General features: G+C 46.5%; 1 protein-coding gene across 1 annotated transcript; it reads left to right on the top strand.

Annotated features, from left to right (window-relative positions):
* Window positions 1-300: 300 nt before the first annotated feature.
* On the top strand, window positions 301-9394 carry AMMECR1L (AMMECR1 like). Its single transcript, XM_081096302.1, has 6 exons — window positions 301-734; window positions 2779-2889; window positions 3204-3318; window positions 4008-4098; window positions 5575-5671; window positions 7258-9394. Exons 1-6 carry the CDS (start codon window positions 328-330, stop codon window positions 7367-7369), a joined length of 933 nt encoding a protein of 310 aa, XP_080952428.1. The 5' UTR covers window positions 301-327; the 3' UTR covers window positions 7370-9394.
* Window positions 9395-23127: the final 13733 nt, after the last annotated feature.

Here is a 23127-nt window from a genome sequence, read left to right as displayed (position 1 = left end):
GGCTGCCCCACCCTTCCTTCTGGCCAGGCAAGAGAACACTGTGCTGCCTGCCTGCATCCGTGGTGACCGTAGCTTCACAGAAAATGAACAGTGATTTCCCTGCAGGAATTCCTGCTGTGGAACTCGGGGTTTCTTCTCGTCACGCGGGCCCGGATCCTCTGTGGCCCTGTGACTGGGGAGGGCGAGCCTGGATGACGCTTGCCTCTGTGTGGAGACTCTTTCTTCTGTTTTTGTTTTCTCTTTTTGGCTAACCATTTGAGTCAATGCTTATCTGTTCTCTTTTTGGTTAGGGTTCTGTACATTCCAGACCGCGAGCACTGAGTCAGGATGGGAAAAAGACGCTGCGTTCCTCCACTCGAGCCCAAGTTGGCAGCAGGCTGTTGTGGGGTCAAGAAGCCCAAGTTATCTGGAAGTGGAACGCACACTCACGGGAACCAGTCCACCACTGTCCCCGGCTCTAGTTCAGGACCTCTTCAAAACCACCAGCATGCAGATGGCAGCAGTGGTCGGGAGAATGTGTCAGACTTAACTCTGGGACCTGGAAATTCCCCCATTACACGAATGAATCCCGCATCGGGAGCTCTGAGTCCTCTTCCCCGACCCAATGGAACTGCCAACACCACCAAGAATCTGGTGGTGACCGCAGAGATGTGCTGCTACTGCTTTGATGTCCTCTACTGTCACCTCTATGGCTTCCCTCAGCCACGACTTCCTAGATTCACCAATGACCCCTAGTGAGTAAATCCATCAGAGCAGGGGACAATGAGAAAGGCAGGATGGCATCTTCCCACTGCTTATAAAAACTTGAATGTGATTTAGGAAGAGGATGGTGAGAAATATCTAGAGTATCCCCTGGATTCAGTATTGGAAAGGGACTAGGTTATATTTGGAGGAGGTGTAGGTAATGTTCTGGTGAAAGTAATGTTCTGGAAATCAGGATTTTTTTCTTGGCTCTTCTGTTGTTTCAAATGTACAGGTCACACTGTCACATCGTCACACTGTCACATCGTTGTGGACCCCCGTAGTGTTGAAGTCCAGGTGAACTGGGAGCTCATTTAATGGGAGCTGCGATGCTTTCACAGGGTCCCCTCCCTCTGTTCAACAGCAATCCCATGGAAATCTCAGGGCTGCTGGCACCCCACCCACATGTCAGAATCTGCTTTACTGGTTAGTTGGTTTTGTTAACCCTCACCTGAGGATATTTTTCCGTTGATTTCTAGAGTGAATGGGAGGGAAGGAGAGAGAGAAACATTGATGTGAGAGAGACACAACAACTGGTTGCCTCCCTCACGTGCCCCAACCAGGGCTGGGGATCGAACCTGCAACCAAGGTACATGCGCTTGACCACGATCAAACCGGTCAGGGCTCTGTTTTACTCTTTTTAATTCAAGACTCTTGTTTGTCCCCAGCCCTCTCACGTGCCAATGATGGGAGGCGCATGTGTATCAAGTGCAAACTGAGGAAACTCAGGCCAGTGTCTGCTCCTGACTCGGAATCGGAGCAGCTCTGAGCTGGCTTGGAAGAGCTTTTGAGCTTTGTTTTCTGAGGTGCGTGGAGCACGCAGCATAGGAAGGCCTTGCACAGCCACTGGGCAGGGAGTGCAGAGGCATGAAGAGAAGTCCTTGTTCTTGGGAGACTTGTTGAGTCCTCCAGCCACAGGCACCAAGTGAAATAGTGTGTGGTGCACTGTGGGCAGAGCAGAAGTCGTCCCTCCTGTGTGGTGGTGTCAGAGGAGAAGAGATGAAGAGAAAAAGTCCTGACTTTTCAGGGCAGTACTGCCCCAGGGTACCATAGTCAGAAAAACCCTGCAGAACAGATGCAGATGATCCCACTGGGTCTGAGTGGGAGCAGGCGTATCTCTAAAGGAGAGGGACACAGGTTGGGAGAGTGGGTGGTGGCTGCAGCATTGCAGGGCCATTCTATTTGGGCTCCTATTCCCACCTGCAGACAGTGGACTACTTGTGGGCTGTGGAGTAGTGTTGAGACAGTAACTCTGGTGCTGTTCGAGTGTGTTAGTATAAGGGAAAGACCTGTGTGTGGGAGATCTGCTTTGTAACAATGATCAAAGAAGTAGGTGACTTGAAATTTTTAAGTTGCTTTTTAGAAGTGTTTAATTCAGGCATCAAAGAGGTAAAGGCATAGGAGCATGGAGGAGTCTCAGGAAGAGAGACAGACCCGAGACTTCTTCCTAGAAAACCCGCCACCATCCATCTGATGTAGCCGAGAAACAGAAGGTGGTGATTTCTGCTAATAATAACCTCTCTTCTGGAAACATTGTTTTTCTTTTCTGAACATTTATGAGCAGGAGATATTTGTAGTTGCCATTGGCAGAATAACCATGGGGACAGTGTGGGGCTCTAGGGAGTGCGTGCAGATAAGAAGGAGAAGGTGCACAGGCCCAGTGTGTCTGCATGAAGGGTGGAACTAGGGAACTTGGACATTCAAAATAGAGTAAAGAAGAGGAGAGGGACATGGAGGATTAGAAGAAAAAAAAGTGAAGTCCTGGACAGAGGAAGAGGACTGTAGCACATGCATGTGTCAGCAAGGCCCGTGGGAAAGGCTGCCCAGAGGGCCTTTCTTCATGCGCCTTGCGAGGTGTCCTCTCCGTGTCCCACCGGGACTGTACGCCTCCCAGAGGGGAATAGAGTCCTGCAGGGAGCTGGCAGTTCAGAAAGCAATCATTTTGGGGAATAACAAATGAACAGGAATAAAGCCAAGGTTTGTTCTTATCCATGATTGATTTGGGGCTGGAGAGTGTTTTGTGTTTTGCTTTTTTAGTCCGCTCTTTGTGACATGGAAGACAGGGCGGGACAAGCGGCTTCGTGGCTGCATTGGGACCTTCTCAGCCATGAATCTTCATTCAGGACTCAGGGAATACACGTTAACCAGGTAATTACACGAGGCATAAGATTGGTGGAAAAATTGGCGATCAAATTTGTCTACAGAATCGAAAACAACTGCCAGACTTTATGTCTTCAAAGTAATAAAGAATGAGTGTTCTCTTGGTGAGCAGGAACTGTGGAGGCTGTAATCTGTGAGTCACTTACTGGTTCAAGTATAGACAGTTCATAGCATCAAGTTGTTTTTAGCACCTGGGTATGAATGGATAATAGACGTTCTCTGCATAGCTCCGGTTGTAAATATTCGGGCACATGCTCCCAACTCCAGAGTAGCCTCACTTACGTGTTTTTGTCCCCTTCCAGTGCACTTAAGGACAGTCGGTTCCCCCCCCTGACCCGAGAGGAGCTGCCTAAACTTTCCTGCTCTGTCTCCCTCCTTACTAACTTTGAGGATGCCAGTGATTACCTGGACTGGGAGGTGAGAACAGCTGCATTTGGAACTCTGCGTTGCATTTGGGTTCGGGTTAGTACATGGTGATGTATCTCCTTCATTGAGAGGGTATAAGAATATGACAGTTGAGTTTGGAAATAATTATGGGCAGCATGGGTGGACAGAAAAAGTGCTACAATATCAGAAGCAGAATTATGAAGATTTCTTTCTTCCAAGTCTACTTTGGTTCACGTCCTTCTCCCATGCCTAATAAGTAATACTGAGATGGGGGAGTAAAGGGGGATACCTGTAATACTTGCAACAATAAAGATAAATTAAAAATAATGACAATAATATTAAATAAACAAGAAAAGAATCATGATAAAGTGGAATATTCCAGATCCTTCTTGGTGAGCCCTTGAGTCGAAGTTGTTATTTAGAGTCATTTGTGAAGGGCCCTGAGCCAGATCAAACCCTGTGGCATGTTCATTTAATGGACTAGATTGAAGGTGGAGTGTTCAAGATGATCAGATGAGCAATTGAAAGAATTTATTCCTATAACCCTTATGCACTTAGGTGATTACATGTGGAATCACATTTCTCAAGCTAGTTTTTTTGGCTTTTATATCTGACAGCATTCGTGATGAAATCGAGAGGTTCTCCTGGTCATGTGTGGGTGGCTGAAATGTCCTTAGAATAAATCAGTGCCATTTATTTGGTTGTGGGTTTTTTTGTAGGTAGGGGTCCATGGAATACGAATTGAATTCATCAATGAAAAAGGTGTCAAACGTACAGCCACATATTTACCTGAGGTTGCTAAGGAGCAAGGTGAGTTGGACAAATGGAATTTCATTGAACAACACTGAACATGGTGTTGCCGACCAACAGGCAGGAGAATAGAGTGTGTGGTCTTTCAGCCCAGATGCCACTAAGAATGAGTGCCCTTCTTTTTAATACCTACCAGCTTCTTCTAGAAGGAGGAATGAACTCTGAACGATGCAGAAGCTGGGAGAAGGAGCGGGGAATGGTTGCTCCTACTTACTTATTTCACTTTCAGGGAATAGCTTTATTTCTTGTCCTCCAAGATGGGTGATTGTAGTAAAATTCCACCAGTCAACTTGACCATATTATGGAGTTCATTGTAAAGGGAAGCTGCCCATATCGGGAGTTTTGAACTCTTGGTCATGAATTATTAAACAGTATTATACTTGGAAAAAGGCAAAATGTAATTAATCCTATTTTTTAAAGAATTTAGCAGTAGAGGTGTTGGGGGCGAAGGAACTTGGTAGTTACTAAGTTCTTAAACTGTGACATTGAAGATGGAAAATGGGTTGGGCAGTTTTCCCTTTAAAAGAATACCTATAAATGTTGCTTGTGCATTCTGTGATGTGTAACCTCATATTCTTTCTTTCTTGGAATTCTGGTTTTTTAAAAAATTAATATGTAAATTAACACACACACAGTATTTGTTAAATGTGAACCTGAAATAGAGAAAATTGTCCGGTTTAATACGTCGGTGAACTAATTATGTGGCCAGCAAGTTGCCTTGTTGATTTTCATTGCGGTTGTGTTTAAACTTTTTCAAAAGCAGTGAGGATGTGACATAAAACAGAAGCCTTTTATCCGCCTTTTTGAAATCATAAATCTCGTATTTCTGTACGAGAGGGCACACCATAAGTATTTTCTGATACTGAGATGTGATGATAACTTCGGTAAATAATCAGAGCACTTTTGCCATTTGAATATTGTTTGGGAAAATTAAAAAGTGGCACATACTGCAGTAATTTAGGGACTTTTGTTTGGTTTTTATCTGTTACAAACATGCAAGAACAACACAGCAGCACTGTGTGAACAACTTTCCCATCCTTTTTAAAGCAGTAGCTTCCCTCCTACTATCAGTTCTCTATAATTGAAAACTGGACTCCAGGAAATCATCAAATGAAGGAAGGCCGCACTGAGGAATATAAGCTGCAGAATTGAATTCTCTCTTTCCACAGAAATCCCTGGCTCCCAGCACTAGGCCCACAGCCAGTCTACGTTGGGACCATGTTTGTTCCTAGATATTGACACTGGGATCACCTCTGACAGGAAAGATACAGAAGCAGGGCCTGGGGACAGTCACATGGCATGTGTCAGGCCACTGTCTCAGGTCGCCAAGGTTTCCCTTGGACTGTCAGTGAGCAGACCACTCAGTGCCCAGGGCTCCCCCTGCCCCTCCCTCGCAGACGTGGCCGCTTCCGCCTCTCCCCGTGTGAGAGCATGCCCCTCTGTCACTGCACTGACCTCAATGTCTCCTCTCCTCAGACTGGGATCAGATCCAGACAATAGACTCCTTGCTCAGGAAAGGTGGCTTTAAGGCTCCAATTACCAGTGAATTCAGAAAAACGATCAGACTCACCAGGTAACCCCCTGTCTCGTTTTCCTTGTCATTTTAATTTAGTTGGGTTTGCGTGGAGGGTACTTGTTGATGGAAAGGGGAAGAAAGTATCTCTGCTGTCTCCTAACCACAGAAGTGCGGTGCGGTGAGGCCCTGCGGAGACATGGCAGCAAAGACTCAGCCTCCTGAGTGTCCCAGCAGCTAAGCTGAGAGCAGAGGGAGCAGGGCGAGGCCACTGAGCAAGTCGTGGGTGTCTGTGCCACATGCGCTCTGGGGGAGGCGGAGGCGGTCAGGTGGCACCTTAAAGGAACAGTCAGAAAATGCTTGGTATGAAGAGTTGAAAGGAAACGCCCCTGCCTGTTTGGAGTGAATGCTTCTTTGGGGAGGCTGCCTTGTGTGGTAGAGTGTATGTGGCCTTGGGGTCTGAAACACAGCCCCACCACTTAGCCATGGGACCTGTTCAGTTATTCTGCCACTCTAAGTGGAAAACTCTCCTGTCTGTGACAAGTGAATGATAATGCTTTAGGGTTGTTTTAGGTTGTGGTAAGGTGATATATGAGGAATTTCTAAACCAGGGCCAAGCATAGATGTCAGTTCTCTCCCCATCCCTACTGAAATCAAAAACACTGAGAGGTTTAGCTTCTATGGGCTTCTGTGGGCCTCTGGCCCTTGATCTGTAAAATGCTGAATAATCATACAGTAACCTCACAGGTCTATTTGGAAGATAACCCAGTGTATTTTAAATGCTTTGGATTCCAAGAAAAACTAAAAAATAAATCTTCAAATACAAAGCATTATTATTATCATTATTATTATTATAATTTATTTGAACAGCCATTTCCCTGTCAAAATTCAGGAATAATCACCTTGCAGTGGAGGAGTGATTACAGTGGGAAAGAGATGGCTCTGGGTAAGGATTGTCACACCCAGCTCCTGTGGTCTGTAGTAGGCTCCATAGGTTTGTAACACCCATGCTTCGCATCCTGACTCATGGCTCTTTCCAGAGCAAAGCCAAAGTGCTATGAATTCTGTTCTGATGATCCTGGGATTGATGGCATATTCATCCAGGAATTGAGGCCGCCCTATCTAGCCCCAGGATCCTTTAACCTGCTTTATGAGAATTTGACCCAGAATTAGGTATCTGTGCCCTTTTGGTTATAAATAACTCGCTTGTTACTTTTTGCAAATTGAGGTTGTATTTCTGTCATTTTACCTCATTTTAACCTGAAAGTAGACTTGCAGTTTACACTGGGCCTTGGTTGCAGTCCTCTTCCAATCTGCCACCCATGTCCTCTGACTTGAGATTCTTCCTCCAGACCCCGTAGCAGATTGCTTAAGAGCAGCCTGACGATAAGCATATGTAGTGTTTAAAGGTGGGATGTGCAGACAACCCCTGCTCAGGGGTATTGTGATTGTGCTTTTTCATCTCGTTCATTTGTAATAACAACATTGTTTTCTTGTGCTGTCTTTCATTTTCTGTAAGTAAGGTTGCTCTTGGTCTTCCATTTTATTCTTTCAAAATGTGGAATAAGCTTTTGGTTTTCTATGCTGAGTGACTTTACTGAATGAAGTGCTTGGGTTCATAATACCCTCCCTGTCTCCTTACGCAGGTACCGAAGTGAGAAGGTGACAATCAGTTATGCAGAGTATATTGCTTCTCGACAGCACTGTTTCCAGAATGGCACTCTTCATGCCCCGCCCCTCTACAATCATTACTCCTGACACACGGCTGCATGACCAGTCCCACCCCCCTGTGGCCACCAATGGCTATGACATCATTGGAGCAGACGCCTCCTCTTCCTGGTCCAGTTACTTCTATTACTGCACCATTTTATGATGCTAGCTTCCGTTGCCAAGTCTGCCTCCAGCTGACTCGGGGTTGGGGTGGGAGAACGGGATTATATTGAATGAAACAGAACTCGAGGGGCCCAAGCCTTATTTCAGCCTTTCCTCATTATGGGGTTCCGTTGGATTGGGGCTCCTCCATGACTAGTGAGAATTGCCTGTGGGTTCAGAAGGCCCTCGGCATGCACGTGGCCACCTGCTTGCTGGCTGCACGGTGGGAGCTGGAAGTCATGATTCCTGAAGGCTGACCCCACTTGCACCCTTGTAGCCTCCCCAGATCAAGTAGATGTGTTTTCCCCTGGCAGTCTGGGCAACGGAGACCAACAAGACACATTTTTAGGTTGTTTTAAATTCCTTTTTCTAAACGTCCAGTTCATTGCATACCAACAGATGATGACAACCTCCATGCTTCATAAGTGGACGCCATGTTCGGGGTGGCCGTGGGCGCCGTGCGTCTTGTGAGGCTCCTGGACAGACACCCACATCCAGACGGAAAGCCCCCGGATGGCGTGGCGGATCGCATTCGTTGCTCAGCCAGCCTCCAAGGTTTAATTCTAACCCTGCTGTCAGTTGGATTTCCTGGCGCTCTTCTCGCAGTGAGTCTCCTGTACTGCACAGGGAGCTCTGTGGTGGAACCTGCTGAGGAATGAACTGGGACGCCTGCAGGAGGTCCTGACATCCTTGCCGCGTGCAGCGTGAAAGGGGAGGCCTCCTTCTTACCACCTGGCTACCTCACTCCTCGCCTGGTAGCAGTGCCTATAGCTGTATAGGTTCACAGAAGACATAGATGTTCACACAAGCACCTGGGTTGGGCTGTAGAAAGACACATTGTCACAGGAGAAAATCCAGGTCTCCAAACTCTTTTTGTCTTTTCAGGCAAACATCTTTAAGGGACTGAAAAGCAGAGGAGTTCCTTTTCCTAGTTTCCCTGTAGAAGTGAGAAGACAGTTGATTCAGTCCTTTACAGGACTTTAGGACAAAGCTGTGTAATTAAACAAGGTGAATCGTTATCTTGCCTAATATGCTGGGAGTCTTCACCCCACCGGGACGGGGTTCCAAGCAGCTCATTTTAGTCTAGGTCATTCCGTTTTCCTGTGGCATACTTCCCTTTCCCATAGCTGCTGACTAAGTACCTGTCAGCAAGTTCCTCTTCCCTCTTGCCCAGCCTTCACCCGCTTGGTGCAGAGCTGATGGCAGCTGGGACTTGGAAGGGGCTGTGGCAGCACTGTGACGGAGGCACTGCTGGAAGGGCCCCGGAGGAGTGGCCGGTGGGAGGAGACCCTAAGGGTAACTCCAGCAGCACTGGGAGAACTCTTGAAGCGATTGGATGTCAACCTGGTGGACACAATGTTGTTATTTAATTTATTTTTAAAAGTTTATGTGGTGATGGTGTGGCTTTCCAGAATGGGCAAATAGTCAAGTCAAAAGACCTTTCGAGTTTTTTTCTGCCAGGAATTGGGGAAGGGGGTGGACAGGGACACAGTCGATAAGACACGACACATGCTATTGTAGGCATAGCTGTCTTGTTTCTTGGAAGAGAGGAGTAAAGGTGGGCAGGTTAGCTGGGCGTCATCCCTTAGGCTATGGCGCCTGCAGGGACAATGGGCTGACATCGGATGCCCAGGCTGGGCTGGATTCTCACTTCTTGCCACTTTTCCTTGCAGAGGTAATGAAAAAAGCTATTGAAGATGAAGGGATTGTTTCATGATTTCCTGCTGCTGAGAATAATAAATGTCTTGTTACAAACGTGACGACAGTTACTTTTAGGTGCCATGGATTGATGTCAGGGTGGTCAGTTTGGGACTAAACCATCCACCTTCAATTTGTACAACAGTATTGATCTATAGGGCTACACTTCATTATTGTTCAAGTGTTCTATGTTAAAAGTTGTGTTTAATTTCTAAAGATTAAAAAAAAAAGCAAAAAAAATGGTGCTAAAATTTTACCCCTGAGCACGCTCAGTGAAACTGGTCATGCAAGCATTTACAGTGCCATGCTTTTCAAGCCTATTGTTTCTCGTAGAAATGCTGCCCTATCTGTCTTCCCCAATGTATAGTGTGATTTTTTTTTTATTTTATCTTATCAGGGGTGGGGTAGGATACCTGCCGTTAAGAAAATGAACAGAAAAGTTTGAACCCACACACCAGGGGGCTGGGAATCCGCACAAGAACTGGCTGGTGAAGCCCAGCACCACACTGCAGGGGCTTCCAGGCCCTGAGCTCCACCCAGGCCCAGCAGCAGAGATGCTCGGGCTTCTCTTGCTTGTCACAGGGACTCCAGAGTTGACCAAGGAAAGTTATGTGGCCCTGGAAAGAATGGCGTTATCTGTGTCCGTCTTAAACGGGGCCTCGTCAGGAAGCAGTCTGGGAGTGCCCGGTCATGGCCACCTCATGAAGGTGTGGCAGGTGGCGCTCAGGAAAAACACTGAGTCTGGATCATCCGTGTGGCCGTTGTGCAGAGGGGGATGGCAGCTCCAAACTAGAACTGAACTGCTCTCCGCACACTCCCCTGCGCGGCGATGAGGGCGGCCAGTCCACGTGTGAGTGGTGGGTTTAAAGAGAAGGGACGGTTTTGCTCGCTCCGTTTGTCCTTGGGCTGCTCAAGCTGGACAGTAGGTGACCGCTGTTTTCAAGGAACCACCCCCACGTGGCTGGTTTGGCTAGGAGCTTGTTTTGTCCCTGGCAGTGAGTGCCTTTTGGTCTGGAAAGTTAGCTTGTCTCCTAACACCCACAGCTGGGACATTCTCTCTGTAATTATGAATTGTGTTTGTTTTACATTAAAAGAGAATGTCTCATCACTAGAGTTTGTCGGTGTTGGATTGTTCCCACTGTGAGGTTCTTAAACTTTTTTTGCTTCATAATTAATATTAAAGCAATTCATGTTAGAGATCCTTTCAGAATGAAAGGTTTGTAATGGAGACATAACATTTTATTGTTTATAATAAAAATCATCTATACAGAAGTCCTAGGTGTTAATATTTGCACAAGATCTGTTTTCCATGTTAACACCTACAATTTCACTAACTGTTGGTGTTATTTTCTGTTGAGATTCTGGAGCCTAGGGAGCTTGTGTGTTTTTTATTAATTTTCCTATTTCCTTGAAGCAAGAGACTTTGTATAGCCTTCAAGTGCAAGGACTTCAGACCAATTCTTCGTATTACATTTGGTTGGCTCTTGGCTATATAACTGCTGAGTGCAAATCATTGAACTCTTTAACGAAGTATTGTAGAGAATAAATCATTATGGGTAAAAACTGTTCTTTGTCCTGCCTTTTTCTTTTCTTTTCTTTTTTTTAAGTAGTTTATTGATTTTTAGAGAAAGGGAGAGAAAAGCATTGATGTGAGAGAGAATAATTGATCGGCTGCCTCCTGCACACCCCCTACCTGGGACTGAGCTCACAACCCATTCACCAGGAATCGAACCTCATACACAGGACTGCACCCAACCAACTGAGTCACTCTGGCCAGGCATCTCTCTTTTTTTTTTTTTTTTTTTTGGAATAGTGGTAGCAGTCAACCTATTTTTAAGGACAGCCACCAGATGGTATTCATTCAGGCTACATATTTTGTGTGGTGTTCATGACCTCCAATAATATTTCACTTGTCTATTTTTGTGTGTTTGGAAGCAATGCCACTGCTCTGGTTTATTAGAGCCAAGTTTCCTGAACCAGGGTTTATGAACCCTTTAAAGTTTGGGCTTTGGAAAGAAGGCTCATAGATCTCATTAGCTTTTCCAATAAAACTGACCTTGCCCATAAAGTTAAAAACTAAAGAGGGAGGAGAAATCCTCAAATTTAAGATATCATTTGGTGACATTAATCCACCCTGGGACACTAGTATGTTCTGACCTAAAGGAAAAGATTGCTTGTTCTTAGAAGGCCAAGGAAAGATGAGATGTGTTTGGAGAAAAATGACAAATATTTTCCAAACAATCTGAGATTGTCTTTGGTTTAAATTTTTATTTACAAGGATGTAATTTTTTCTTCTTGAAATACCCAGTTCTGAGGCCCTTACACTTGGCAGAAGTCATAAGCAAATGACCACATGTTAGATGTCAGAGTTATATGATGATTTTGGAAAAACTATGAACAACTGATTAAACAGTTTGGCGATAACTCTGGGCTATGTGAGAGGAATTATTTTTTCAAGAGAAATTGTGGTTCTAGAGATTAATCCACATTATAATACAGCAGCAAAGACTTCCACATTGTTTTGGGTAGGACTTGGTAGTGGTGATGGTGATGGTACACTATAACAAAATTTGCCACCCTGGCCCAACTGGCATGATTCAGTGGTTGAGTGTTGACCTGTGAACCAGGAGGTGATGGTTCGATTCCCGGTCAGGGCACATGCCCCGGGTGTGGCTCAGGCCCAGGTGAGGGGACGTGCTGGAGGCAGCCGATCCATGATTCTCAACATAAATGTTTCTATCTCTCCCTCTCTGAAATCAATCCTATCTAATAAAGAGGGGATATGCTAATTGACCCTCATGCACTTGCAAAGATGGTGGTGCCCACAGCCAATAAGGAGGGAATATGCTAATTGACTGTCACACCCTCAAAGATGGCGGTGGCCCCCAGTCCCTTTAGCCCTGTGGGGGCGACAGGCGTGCGGCAAGGCCAGGCCCGCCCCCCAGGTGGGCCCAGCTGCTTCACGTATCTTCCTCCGGAGTCTCCCAGTCCCCTCAGCCCCCCAGCTGTCCAGGGCCACCTGAGGCTCAGGTGACCAGGGCCGGCCGAGGCTTGCGCTGCCGCCAGTGGCAGCAGCAGAGGTGTGATGGGGTGTCTCCTTCCCCTGATCGCCCGGTCACCTCCTGCCCCTGAGAACTCCTGGACTGTCGGGGGGCAGGCCGGCCTGAGGGACCCCCCTCCAGTGCATGAATTTCCATGCACCAGGCCTCTAGTAAAAATATATTTTCCACCCTGGCTGATGGCTCAGTTGGAGTGTCTTCAGGTGCCCCAAAAGGTTGCGGGTTTGATTCCTAGGCAGGACACACCCAGGTTGCAGGTTTGATCCTGTGTGGCACGTATCAGAGGCAACCAACTGATGTTTCTCACATCGATGTTTCTGTCTCTCCCCATCCCCATGTCTCTCAATTCAATAAACGTACTTGGGTGAGGTTTTTTTAAAATTACCATTTTAACTATTGTCTGAAATGTGAACTACGTCATCTGGTTAGGGATCAGGGGTGCTAAGTCTGGTGGGTGGGGGCGGCGCTGTAAAGCTGTTTCCAGAGTAATACAGGCCTGTGACCATGGCATCAGTGTTGGCTTGAAATGCTATTTGCTGAGCTTGTTGAAGGACTTGACTCTAAACCAATGCTGTCCAGAGAACCCTGAGGAACGAAATGCAAGACCCATTCTCTCTGAGACTTCCTCATTCTGAAATGGAGCTCTGCCTGGCAGGCGTGGTTCCATGAACCTAGAGGTCACGGTTTGATTCCTGGTCGGGGCACAGGCCCAGGTTGTGGGCTCAATCCCCAGTAGGGGGCATGCAGGAGGCAGCTGATCAGTGAAACTCACCATTGATGCTTCTAACTCTCTCTCCCTCTCCCTTACTTTCTGAAATAAAGAAAAAGACACACAACAAAACATTTTGAAAAGAAGCTCTGACAAAGATTCTAGGGTCTCTGTCTGTGTTGCTTACTCCCTCTGTTTCTATGTAGGCTCTGTAGATTACAGAAAACTGAAAAAGGAGGGACTCTGATTTCAAAACAGTTGAAGCCGAACCAAATGAGAGAGGTTTCATGTTAACCCAGTCAGACACTCCAGTTCCTGCTGCCAGGCAGTCCCCAACCCTCCCCCAGGGTGGCCCTTCTGGTCCCCAGCCCCTCCCCCAGGGTGGCCCTTCTGGTTCCCCCCCCAACCCCTCCCCCAGGGTGGCCCTTCTGGTCCCCAGCCCCTCCCCCAGGGTCCCTTCTGGTCCCCAGTCCCTCTCCCAGGGTCTCTTCTGGTCCCCAGCCCCTCCCCCAGGGTGGCCCTTCTGGTCCCCAGCCCCTCCCCCAGGGTGGCCCTTCTGGTTCCCAACCAAAGAAGTACCCCAGCTGCTGACATTGGCACCTTCACAGGCTGGCAGTCAGGCTGAAATCGAGTCTTGGCAGTTACCACTCTGAGCTGAATCTCCTGCTTTGTGCAGGGGTGGGAATCTCTAAGGCAGCCTGTTTAAAATGCTTTGCCCAGGCCCCAGCACAAGCTGCAATGGCCGGATGGCTGTGACTAGCCCAACTGCCCTCCAGTGCCAGGTGTAGATGGGAACTGGGCCAGGGTGAGCCCCCCAGATCACTAAGGGACCATGGGCACAGAAAAGAAGTGACATGCCCTAGCTCAGTGGTCGGCAAACTCATTAGTCAGCAGAGCCAAATATCAACAGTACAACGGTTGAAATTTCTTTTGAGAGCCGAATTTTTTAAACTTAAACTATATAGGTAAGTACATTGTTATTAACTTAATTAGGGTCCTCCTAAGCTGGCCTTTGCTAAAAACGTCCTCAGTCTGATTTATGTTCGCTGAGGTCGACCCCTTCCAACTCTCCCATCCACACTCGTCTTGTATACTTGTTTCATCTGTCTCCTTTTGTTCATCCTCTCTATATGTCCAAACCATCTCAACATACCTTTCTCCATCCTCGACACTACATCTTCTTTCACTCCACAATGTTGCCTAAAATTAACTTAATAAACTTTACTTACAGTTTTAAGTCTTAGTTAAACTATAGGTACATTGAATAAAACTTGATATACTTAATAATGATATTATTTATTGATAAAATTAAATTCCTTACAATGTACCTTACAATATCCATAAAATTAAATCATGACAATGACTGACAAACACTAATGTGAACAATGGTCTCGCATCTCCTTGGAAAGTTTGGGTAAGTCAGGTTTGTATGTTGTTGTTTTCTTTTTTTTAAAATATATTTTATTGATTTTTTACAGAGAGGAAGGGAGAGGGAAAGAGAGTTAGAAACATCGATGAGAGAGACATCGATCAGCTGCCTCCTGCACATTCCCCACTGGGGATGTGCCCGCAACCAAGGTACATGCACTCCACCAGAATAGAACCTGGGACCCTTGAGTCCACAGGCCGACGCTCTATCCACTGAGCCAAACCAGTTAGGGCATGTATGTTGTTGTTTTTAATTTTAGGCATGGTTCCAGGTTCTCATCAATAAGACGACTTCTCAATTTACTCTTGATAAGGTTCATGCTTGAGAATGATTGTTTGCATAAATATGTAGACCCGAATAAGGAAAGAACAGCAAACGCTAGTTTCTCAGTTGATTATATGAGTCAGGAATACTACTCCAGGTGTTAAAAATCAACGTATCTTCCTTCTCCAGGTCCTTTCAAAGCAGACCACTTGTGCTGTGAACTAAGTTCACATTTGTTTTTCTCCAATATTTCTATATCAGCACAAAGACGTTCAAATTTCGAGTTCCACAGTTCTTTGTTTTTTAAATCCAGCAATTGCATTTCAAAGTTGCCAATGTCAATATTTTTTTTATTGTTTTATTGCTTAAAGTATTGCAAAGGGTATTACATATGTGTCCTTTTTCAATGTCAATATTAAAGGGAGAAAAATTTAATTCTGTTACAGTAACATTGAGAGGTTTTTTAACAAAGGCTAACGTGCTTTGCTGTTTCTGAATTCCTGAAACCTGTTGAGAAAAGCTTCCCTCACACTTAAAATACCACACATGGTATTTTGTGGAAGAGCTACACTCAAGGTGCCAAAGAGCCGCATGTGGTTCGCAAGCTGCGGTTTGCCAACCACAGTCCTAGCTGGTTTGGCTCAGTGGATAGAGCGTCGGCCTGCAGACCAAAGGGTCTTGTGTTCGATTCCGGTCAAGGGCACATGCCTGGGTTGTGGGCTCGATTCCCAGTAGGGGACGTGCAGGAGGCAGCTGATCAATGATTCTCTCTCCCTCTCCCTTCCTCTCTGAAATCAATAAAAATACATTAAAAAAAAAAAAAAAGAAGTGACATCATTGGTGTGCTCAGCCCCTCAAGTCAGGACAGGCTTTCTGAGAGACATGGGTACTGAAGCAAGCCCCGCGTGACCTCAAGAAGAGGTTTCTCAGGTAGAGTCGGACCACAGAGCCAGCACAGCACGAGGGAGGGCCACTGCCACAGGCAGGCAGGCCAGAGTCCAGTCCAGGGCTCCAAGGACGCCTTCTAGAAGGTGCTATACTTTAAGTAAAAGACTTGGCGGAATCCCCCAAGAGCCACCCTCCCCACAGGCTCCACTCCTTCCTATCTCTAGAGTCTTGATTCGGCTCCTGGAGCAGCAGCAAGTGCCCCAGGCTTCTTTATTTTAGGAGAGAACTTGGGAGATTCTGTACATCAACCTTGAGTATGTGGAGAATTGGGAAATGTTATTCTATTTTAGAGGTAGAATAACATGAGTAATTCAGTCCACAAGAGATTCTCAGAGAATCTAAAGTACTCTAAAAGGCCGAGACCGGTTTGGCTCAGTGGATGGAGCGTCGGCCTGCGGACTGAGGGGTCCCGGGTTCGATTCCGGTCAAGGGCATGTGCCTGGGTTGCGGGCATATCCCCAGTGGGGGATGTGCAGGAGACAGCTGGTCGATGTTTCTCTCTCATCGATGTTTCTAGCTCTCTGTCTCTCTCCCTTCCTCTCTGTGAAAAATCAATAAAATATATTTAAAAAAATAAATAAATAAATAAATAAAAAATAAAGTACTCTAAAAGGTTATAGGTCAGTGATGGCGAACATTTTGAGCTCGGTGTGTCAGCATTTTGAAAAACCCTAACTTAACTCTGGTGCCGTGTCACATATAGAAATTTTTTGATATTTACAACCATAGTAAAACAAAGACTTATATTTTTGATATTTATTTTATATATTTAAATGCCATTTAACAAAGAAAAATCAACCAAAAAAAATGAGTTCGTGTGTCACCTCTGACATGCGTGTCACAGGTTTGCCATCACTGTTATACGTGAGAATTATTCTTTTGATTGAAAAAATGATACAGCAACAATAGTGAAGATATATTACGACCTTGTTCCATGTTTGTATAATTACTGTGGCATCTGAGGAAGCTGAATATGAATTTGCCTTAAAGAATTAATATTCTGCCCTGTGCCTTCTGTCCCTCTCCCACCTCTGACTACATGTTGAGGAGCAGTGTCCATGTCAGCGCGGCTCCTAGACCCCCGTGTGACTCACCTGCCCCCAACCAGAAGTGACCTCAGACTCTCGGTATTCTCCTGTAGCACTTTCTTTCCTACCACTCCCCACTTCCTGTCCTTTATTATGCAAAATAAGTCCAAATCTTGCATCAGTACTCCTGGTGAGCTCCCCTTGAGGATGGATTGATGACATTGTTTGTTTAGTTTTTAAAAAATATATTTTTATTGATTTCAGAGAGGATGGGAGAGAGATAGAAACATCAACCAGAGAGAATCATTGATGCTCCCTCCTGGGGATTGAGCCTGCAACCTGGGTATGTGCCCTTAACCAGAATTGAACCTGGGGGCCTTCACCATAAACTTTTTAAAATTTTTTTATTGATTTTTTACAGAGAGGAAGGGAGAGGGATAGAGAGTTAGAACATCAATGAGAGAGAAACATGGATCAGCTGCCTCTTGCACACCCGCTACTGGGGATGTGCCCGCAACCAAGGTACATGCCCTTGACCGGAATCGAACCTGAGACCCTTCGGTCCACAGGCCGACGCTCTGTCCACTGAGCCAAACCGGTTAGGGCCGTGGTCAGCAAACTGTGGCTCGCGAGCCACATGCGGCTCTTTGGCCCCTTGAGTGTGGTTCTTCCTAAGCCTTAGGAGCACCCTAATTAAGTTAAAAACAATGTACCTACCTATATAGTTTAAGTTTAAAAAAAATTGGCTCTCAAAAGAAATTTCTATCATTGTACTGTTGATATTTGGCTCTGTTGACTAATGAGTTTGCTGACCACTGGGTTAGGGCAGACCTGGGACCCTTCAGTCTGCAGGCAGACACTCGATCCACTGAGCCAAATCAACTAGGGTGATGACATTGTTTTTTTTAACCCTAGAGTGCTGTACATAAATGTTGACAGTGGTTTCCCGCATGAAAATGTGGACAAACCAAGTACATATTGTGAACATTACTATATGTATTATTTGTTATTCTCCTCTCCTCACCTGTTGTCTTCTCTACCGCAGTGTGTGCAGAAGGTACCAAGTGTTGGGTCTCCAGGTAGCCCCTGGGCCAGCACACGGTAAGTAGTAGCAGTTGCTCTGTAAAGGCCTGCAGGACGGACAGAGGGACAGAGCCCGTTGCCCACACCAGCTGCTGCACGTCTCAGGTTCCCACTCAGTACCTCGTTCACAGCTCTAATAAACTGTAGGGAGGCACTTCGGAACAGCAAGCTCTGCCAGTGCTACGTAGTCTACCATTGCTTTACCTGTGGACCAAAAAGGGGCCACATAACACATCTGACAAGCTCAGGGGAGGCCCGCAGAGCAGTCCTTGCAAACCCGGAGGCCAAAAGTAACGACACTGACAGTCTGAAGATAAGTTCCTGACTAAGAGCAAGTCATGGTGCGTAGTCACGTCCTAGGCCTTCACGAAGCTCGGTCTTTACCTTTAAGATGTCAAATTAATGTTCCTTTCCAGACTCTTCAAGGCACTCCCACAGGACAGCCGCAGACCACCGAACGCCTCATGGCTATTTCGTTGCCCACACACCATCTCTGTTAACCACCCTGTAATGCCCTGGTAATTATGTTTTGTTAATAGAGTTTACATGTTCCCTAAACATTGTTTACTACTGAGTCAGGTCATGCACTGATTATGTCCTTTATTTTACAACCTTGTTTTCTCTGAAGTTGAAAACAGCATCATTTTTGTATCATCCAAATGTTTCAAAAGATGTTAAAGTATCATTGTCCATGTGCTCAGGAGTATCAGAATAATTCCCTACAGGGAGCATTTTGAAGTCTTGCTTCCTGACATGACACCAGTTTGGTTTAAATAAAAGCTTATTGAGGAGCACCAAAGCCCCACTGAAGCAAGTCTTGCCCCATAAGGGTGTCTTCAGCACAGAAGTTCTCCCACCGTAGACATAGCGGATTCTCACAGACAATTGGCCTAGAGGTCAATTCCTCCCAGTGATACCTACAACAATCAAGGCTTAACTACAAGAAGACTGTGCACAAAGCCCACAAGGGGGTGCACCAAGAGTGTCCTCCTCAGGTAATTGGGGAGGCTGAACTACTGGGCCCTAGAGGACACCTAGCACAGGAAACCACTTTATCAACACAGGGAAGCATAAAAAATGCAGAGACAAAGAAACAGGACACAAATGACAGAAATGGAGGAAAGCAAACTACTGGATATAGAGTTCAAAACCACACTTTTAAGGTTTTTCAAGAACTTTCTAGACATCGCCAATAAATTTAGTAAGACCCTCAAAAAGTCTGGTGAGACCGCCGATAAATGTAGTGAGACCCTCAAAAATCTAGTGAGACCCTCGATGTTGTGATAAAGGACCAACTAGAAATTAAGCATACACTGACTGAAATAAAGAATATTATACAGACTCCCAACAGCAGACCAGAGGATCACAAGAATCAAGTCAAAGATTTGAAATGCGGGTGCCCTGGCTGGTTTGGCTCAGTGGATAGAGCGTCGGCCTGCGGACTGAAAGGTCCCAGGTTCGGTTCCGGTCAAGGGCATGTACCTTGGTTGCAGGCACATCCCCAGTAGGAGGTGTGCAGGAGGCAGCTGATCGATGTTTCTCTCTCATCGATGTTTCTGACTCTCTGTCCCTCTCCCTTCCTCTCTGTGAAAAATCAATAAAATATATATATATATATAAAAAGATAAAGAAAACCTCTTTGAAGAAATAATGACAGAAAACTTCCCCCACCTGGTGAAAGAAATAGACTTCCAGGTCCAGGAAGTGCAGAGAACCCCAAACAAAAGGAATCCAAAGTGGACCACACCAAGACACATCATAATTAAAATGCCAAGAGCAAAAGACAAAGAGAGAATCTTAAAAGCAGCAAGAGAAAGAAAGTCAGTTACCTACAAGGGAGTACCCATACGACTGTCAGCTGATTTCTCAACAGAAACCATGTATGCCAGAAGGGAGTGGCAAGAAATATTCAAAGTGATGAATGCCAAGAACCTACAACCAAGATTACTTTATCCAGCAAAGCTATCATTCAGAATTGAAGGTCAGATAAAGAGCTTCACAGATAAGAAAAAGCTAAAGGAGTTCATCACCACCAAACCAGCATTATATGAAATGCTGAAAGGTATCCTTTAAGAAGAGGAAGAAGAAGAAAAAGGTAAAGATACAAATTATGAACAATAAATACACATCTATCAACAAGTGAATCTAAGAATCAAGTGAATAAATAATCTGATGAACAGAATGAACTGGTGATTATAATAGAATCAGGCTCATAGAAAGGGAATGGACTGACTATTCTTGGAGGGGGAAGGGGTGTGGGGGTGAGGGAAGAGACTGGACAAAAATCGTGCACCTATGGATGAGGACAGTGGGCTGGGAGTGAGGGCGGAGGGTGGGGTGGGAACTGGGAGGAGGAGAGTTATGGGGGGAAAAAAGAGGAACAAATGTAATAATCTGAACAATAAAGATTTAACGTAAAAAAAAAAACCACACACACACACACACACACACACAAAAGCTTATTGAAAAAAATTAGCCATAACTGGTTTGGCTCAGTGGATAGAGTGTTGGCCTGCGGACTGAGGGGTCCCAGGTTCGATTCTGGTCAAGGGCATGTGCCTGGGTTGCTGGTGCATCCCCACGGGGGGGTGTGCAGGAGGCAGCTGATCGATGTTTCTCTCTCATTGATGTTTCTAACTCTCTATCCCTCTCCCTTCCTCTCTGTAAAAAATCAATAAAATATATTTTAAAAAAAGAAAAAAGAAAAAATCAATTTATTTATTTATTTAGAGAGAGTGGATGGGACAGTGGGAGGGGGAGAAAAAGAGAGAGAAACATCCATGTGAGAGAGACATATTGATTGGCCAGGGCCACGGATCGAACCTGCAACCCAGGTATGTGCCCTGGCCGGGAATTGAACCTGAGACCCTTTGGTGCGAGGGCCAACACTCTAACCATTGAAGATGCTGGTCAGGGGTCATGTTGTCAATTTCTGTTTCTGGCGGAGATCCTGCCTTTCTCATAATAGGAAAAATGTCTGAACATAAGGAATTTCTGACCATTTGTCCTGCTGCCTGCAAAGAAGACCCAGTTGGCGGACGGTGCTCTGGTTAATGCTCCCATTTAAGGTCTCGACTCCCCATTGGGGAACTTACATTGTGGTCAGACCGAATTACAATAGAAAATTAATCTTTTCTTTTTTAAGGTTGGGGTTGAATTGGCCCCAGTTAGCCAAGATACAGGCCAGGGAACTCCCATCCTGCATAGAAGGTTGATTCCCCATTTGGAGGTTAGGAATTAGAGAGCCCAGCGTCCTGGGGCCAGCTGCAGAGCCTGGAGTCCCAGCACTCGAGGACTAGTGTCTGAGGCCTCAGCCCTCTAGCAGGGACCAGGCCATATAATCTCACCATCACCTCAGGGAGGAAGTCAGACCTTCCCAGGGGATGGGTGTGTCTGCAGACCCGGTCGGGGGATATGCCTAGGAGTCCGGGAGCAGGCAGGTCAGCAGGACCAGAGCAAAGGAGCATAAAAGAAAGATAGAGCAAGTGTGTCCAGAGGTGATAACAGACTAAAGGGTTTTTACAGCTAGAGGAGGGTTTTGTACAAGGTTCTTGCTGGTACTGTAAATAAGGCAGTAGCTGGCAAACGGAAGGACTCATGGTTTGAGGTAAATTTAGGGTGCCCTTTACCTCGTAGCTGTCTTGTATCTCGCATTTCTGTATAATGTCTTATAGTCTGTATGTCTCCTATTCCTTTTATAATGTCTACGCCATTTCTGCTGAACCCCTCTAGGATGGACCCCTGCACTGAGAACTCCAGACTGCGGGAACGCTGTTGCCTGCCGTAGCCCATGATACTGTAGAAATTCTACCTGCCAAGCGCTGTAGAGACCTGACCCCACTAAACTCTGAGACAGCGGTTCTCAGCCTGTGGGTGCGACCCCTTTGGGGGTTGAACGACCCTTTCACAGGGGTCGCCTAAGACCATCGGAAAACATATATAATGACATTGTTTTTGTGATGAATCACTATGCTTTAATTATGTTCAATTTGTAATAATGAAATCAGGGGTTACCACAACATGAGGAACTGTATTAAAGGGTCGCGGCATTAGGAAGGTTGAGAGCCACTGCTCTGAGAGTTTGTGTAGATCGTTTTCCTAGATCCAATAGTAGTAAAGAGGCAAGCGAGAGCGTAGAAAGCAGTGCAGTTGGGCAGGTGAGGCAGGTGTATGTTAAATGGTAACAATGTAAGGGTGCCAAGAATGTGGGCACGGGGAGTCATGCCTGTGAGCAGAATCTTTGGAAATCAATGTGGTGGCTTCAGTTCTTTGCCAGGTGCTCATAGGTGCTTTAATTTTCTGCTCCCAGGAAGCCACCCCCTTTAACTAGAATTGCTGCCTCACCCTCCCAACCCAGGATGAGAAGGAAGAGTAAAGCAGCCCTTTCTCCGGCCTGGTGGCTGGTGGCCTTCCAGTTTGTGCAATCCAACTCTTGGCGCCTAAAACAAGCCACTGGGGAGAAGAGGAGACCTCGGTTCTTATCTTCTTGAGGAAGGATTTCAACCAAGAGACAAAGTGTAGAAAAGCAAGTAAGAACTTATTGGCCACAGCAAAAACATACTCTAGGCAGTGAGACAAGGAAGGGAGGGCATAGAAGAAGCAACAGGGGAGCCCAGGCGGGCTGCTCAGGCTCCCTGGGAAGCCAGAGAAAAGGGGGGAAAGGGCCGTGGTGACAGGTTCAGGGGGTGAGCCCGGATGAGCTGCCGCCGCCCATTGCTCCCCTGCTTGCAAGTCTCCTGGGGTCACGGAGAGGTTTGGGGATTTGTGCGGAGGAGGTGGAGGTGAGGGGGAAGGAATTGGCAGTGTGCTCCCTGGAAGAAGCTGCTGGGACCTTCATTTTCAGGGGTTTGAAAGGCTGGGCATTTAGGGGGCACTTAGGGGCTGGTCAATAGAATATTCATCATCTTCATGCTGACGTACCAAAATGAGATTTATTCCCTTAATTTGTCTGTCCTTGGGTGTGGCTGGCAATTGGCACTAATTGGATCTCTGTTATCTGTCTCGCTGAGTGGGGTGATTTAAGCTATTTTCCCTCTGGTTGGGGAGGAGAAGTGCAACCCATTTACTCTTGTGTCCTTGGGTTAGGGGAGAGAGGATGTACTGGGCGGACACAAACTGCCCTGGATCGGTTTCCCTATTCCGCTTGTGCTGGAATTTTCCTAGCTGCTCACTCTGTGTAACGGGTCACCGACCAGCTTCCGTCAGCGGCGCGCCTGGGGCGAGTGAGCGCGTCCCTGACCGCACCCAGTCCGGCCGCGCTTCCCCGGGGACCGCGGGGAGGGCCGGGGCCTGCGGACTTGGCGGAGAAGCAGCACGCACCTCGCTGGAGGGGCCTCAGCCTGCCGGCCCCGCCCACCTCGAGGCCCCGCCCACCCGGGGTCCCGCCCCTTCCGTGGCCCAGCGGGAGGCCCGGCGCTTCCGCTTCC

Source organism: Myotis nattereri (assembly GCF_964212035.1).
Source record: "Myotis nattereri genome assembly, chromosome: 7".
Lineage (NCBI taxonomy): Eukaryota > Metazoa > Chordata > Mammalia > Chiroptera > Vespertilionidae > Myotis > Myotis nattereri.
The sequence above is the reverse complement of the archived record's forward strand: the minus strand, read 5'-3'. Positions and strand labels throughout refer to the sequence as shown.

What these genes read in the sequence shown, in the direction of transcription:
- AMMECR1L (XM_081096302.1), top strand. Translation starts at nt 328, where the DNA reads ATGGGAAAAAGACGCTGCGTTCCTCCACTCGAGCCCAAGTTGGCAGCA. An exon ending in AGGGAATACACGTTAACCAG is followed by an intron (nt 2,890 to 3,203) that starts GTAATTACACGA and finishes GTCCCCTTCCAG; the next exon opens with TGCACTTAAGGACAGTCGGT. An exon ending in GTGATTACCTGGACTGGGAG is followed by an intron (nt 3,319 to 4,007) that starts GTGAGAACAGCT and finishes GTTTTTTTGTAG; the next exon opens with GTAGGGGTCCATGGAATACG.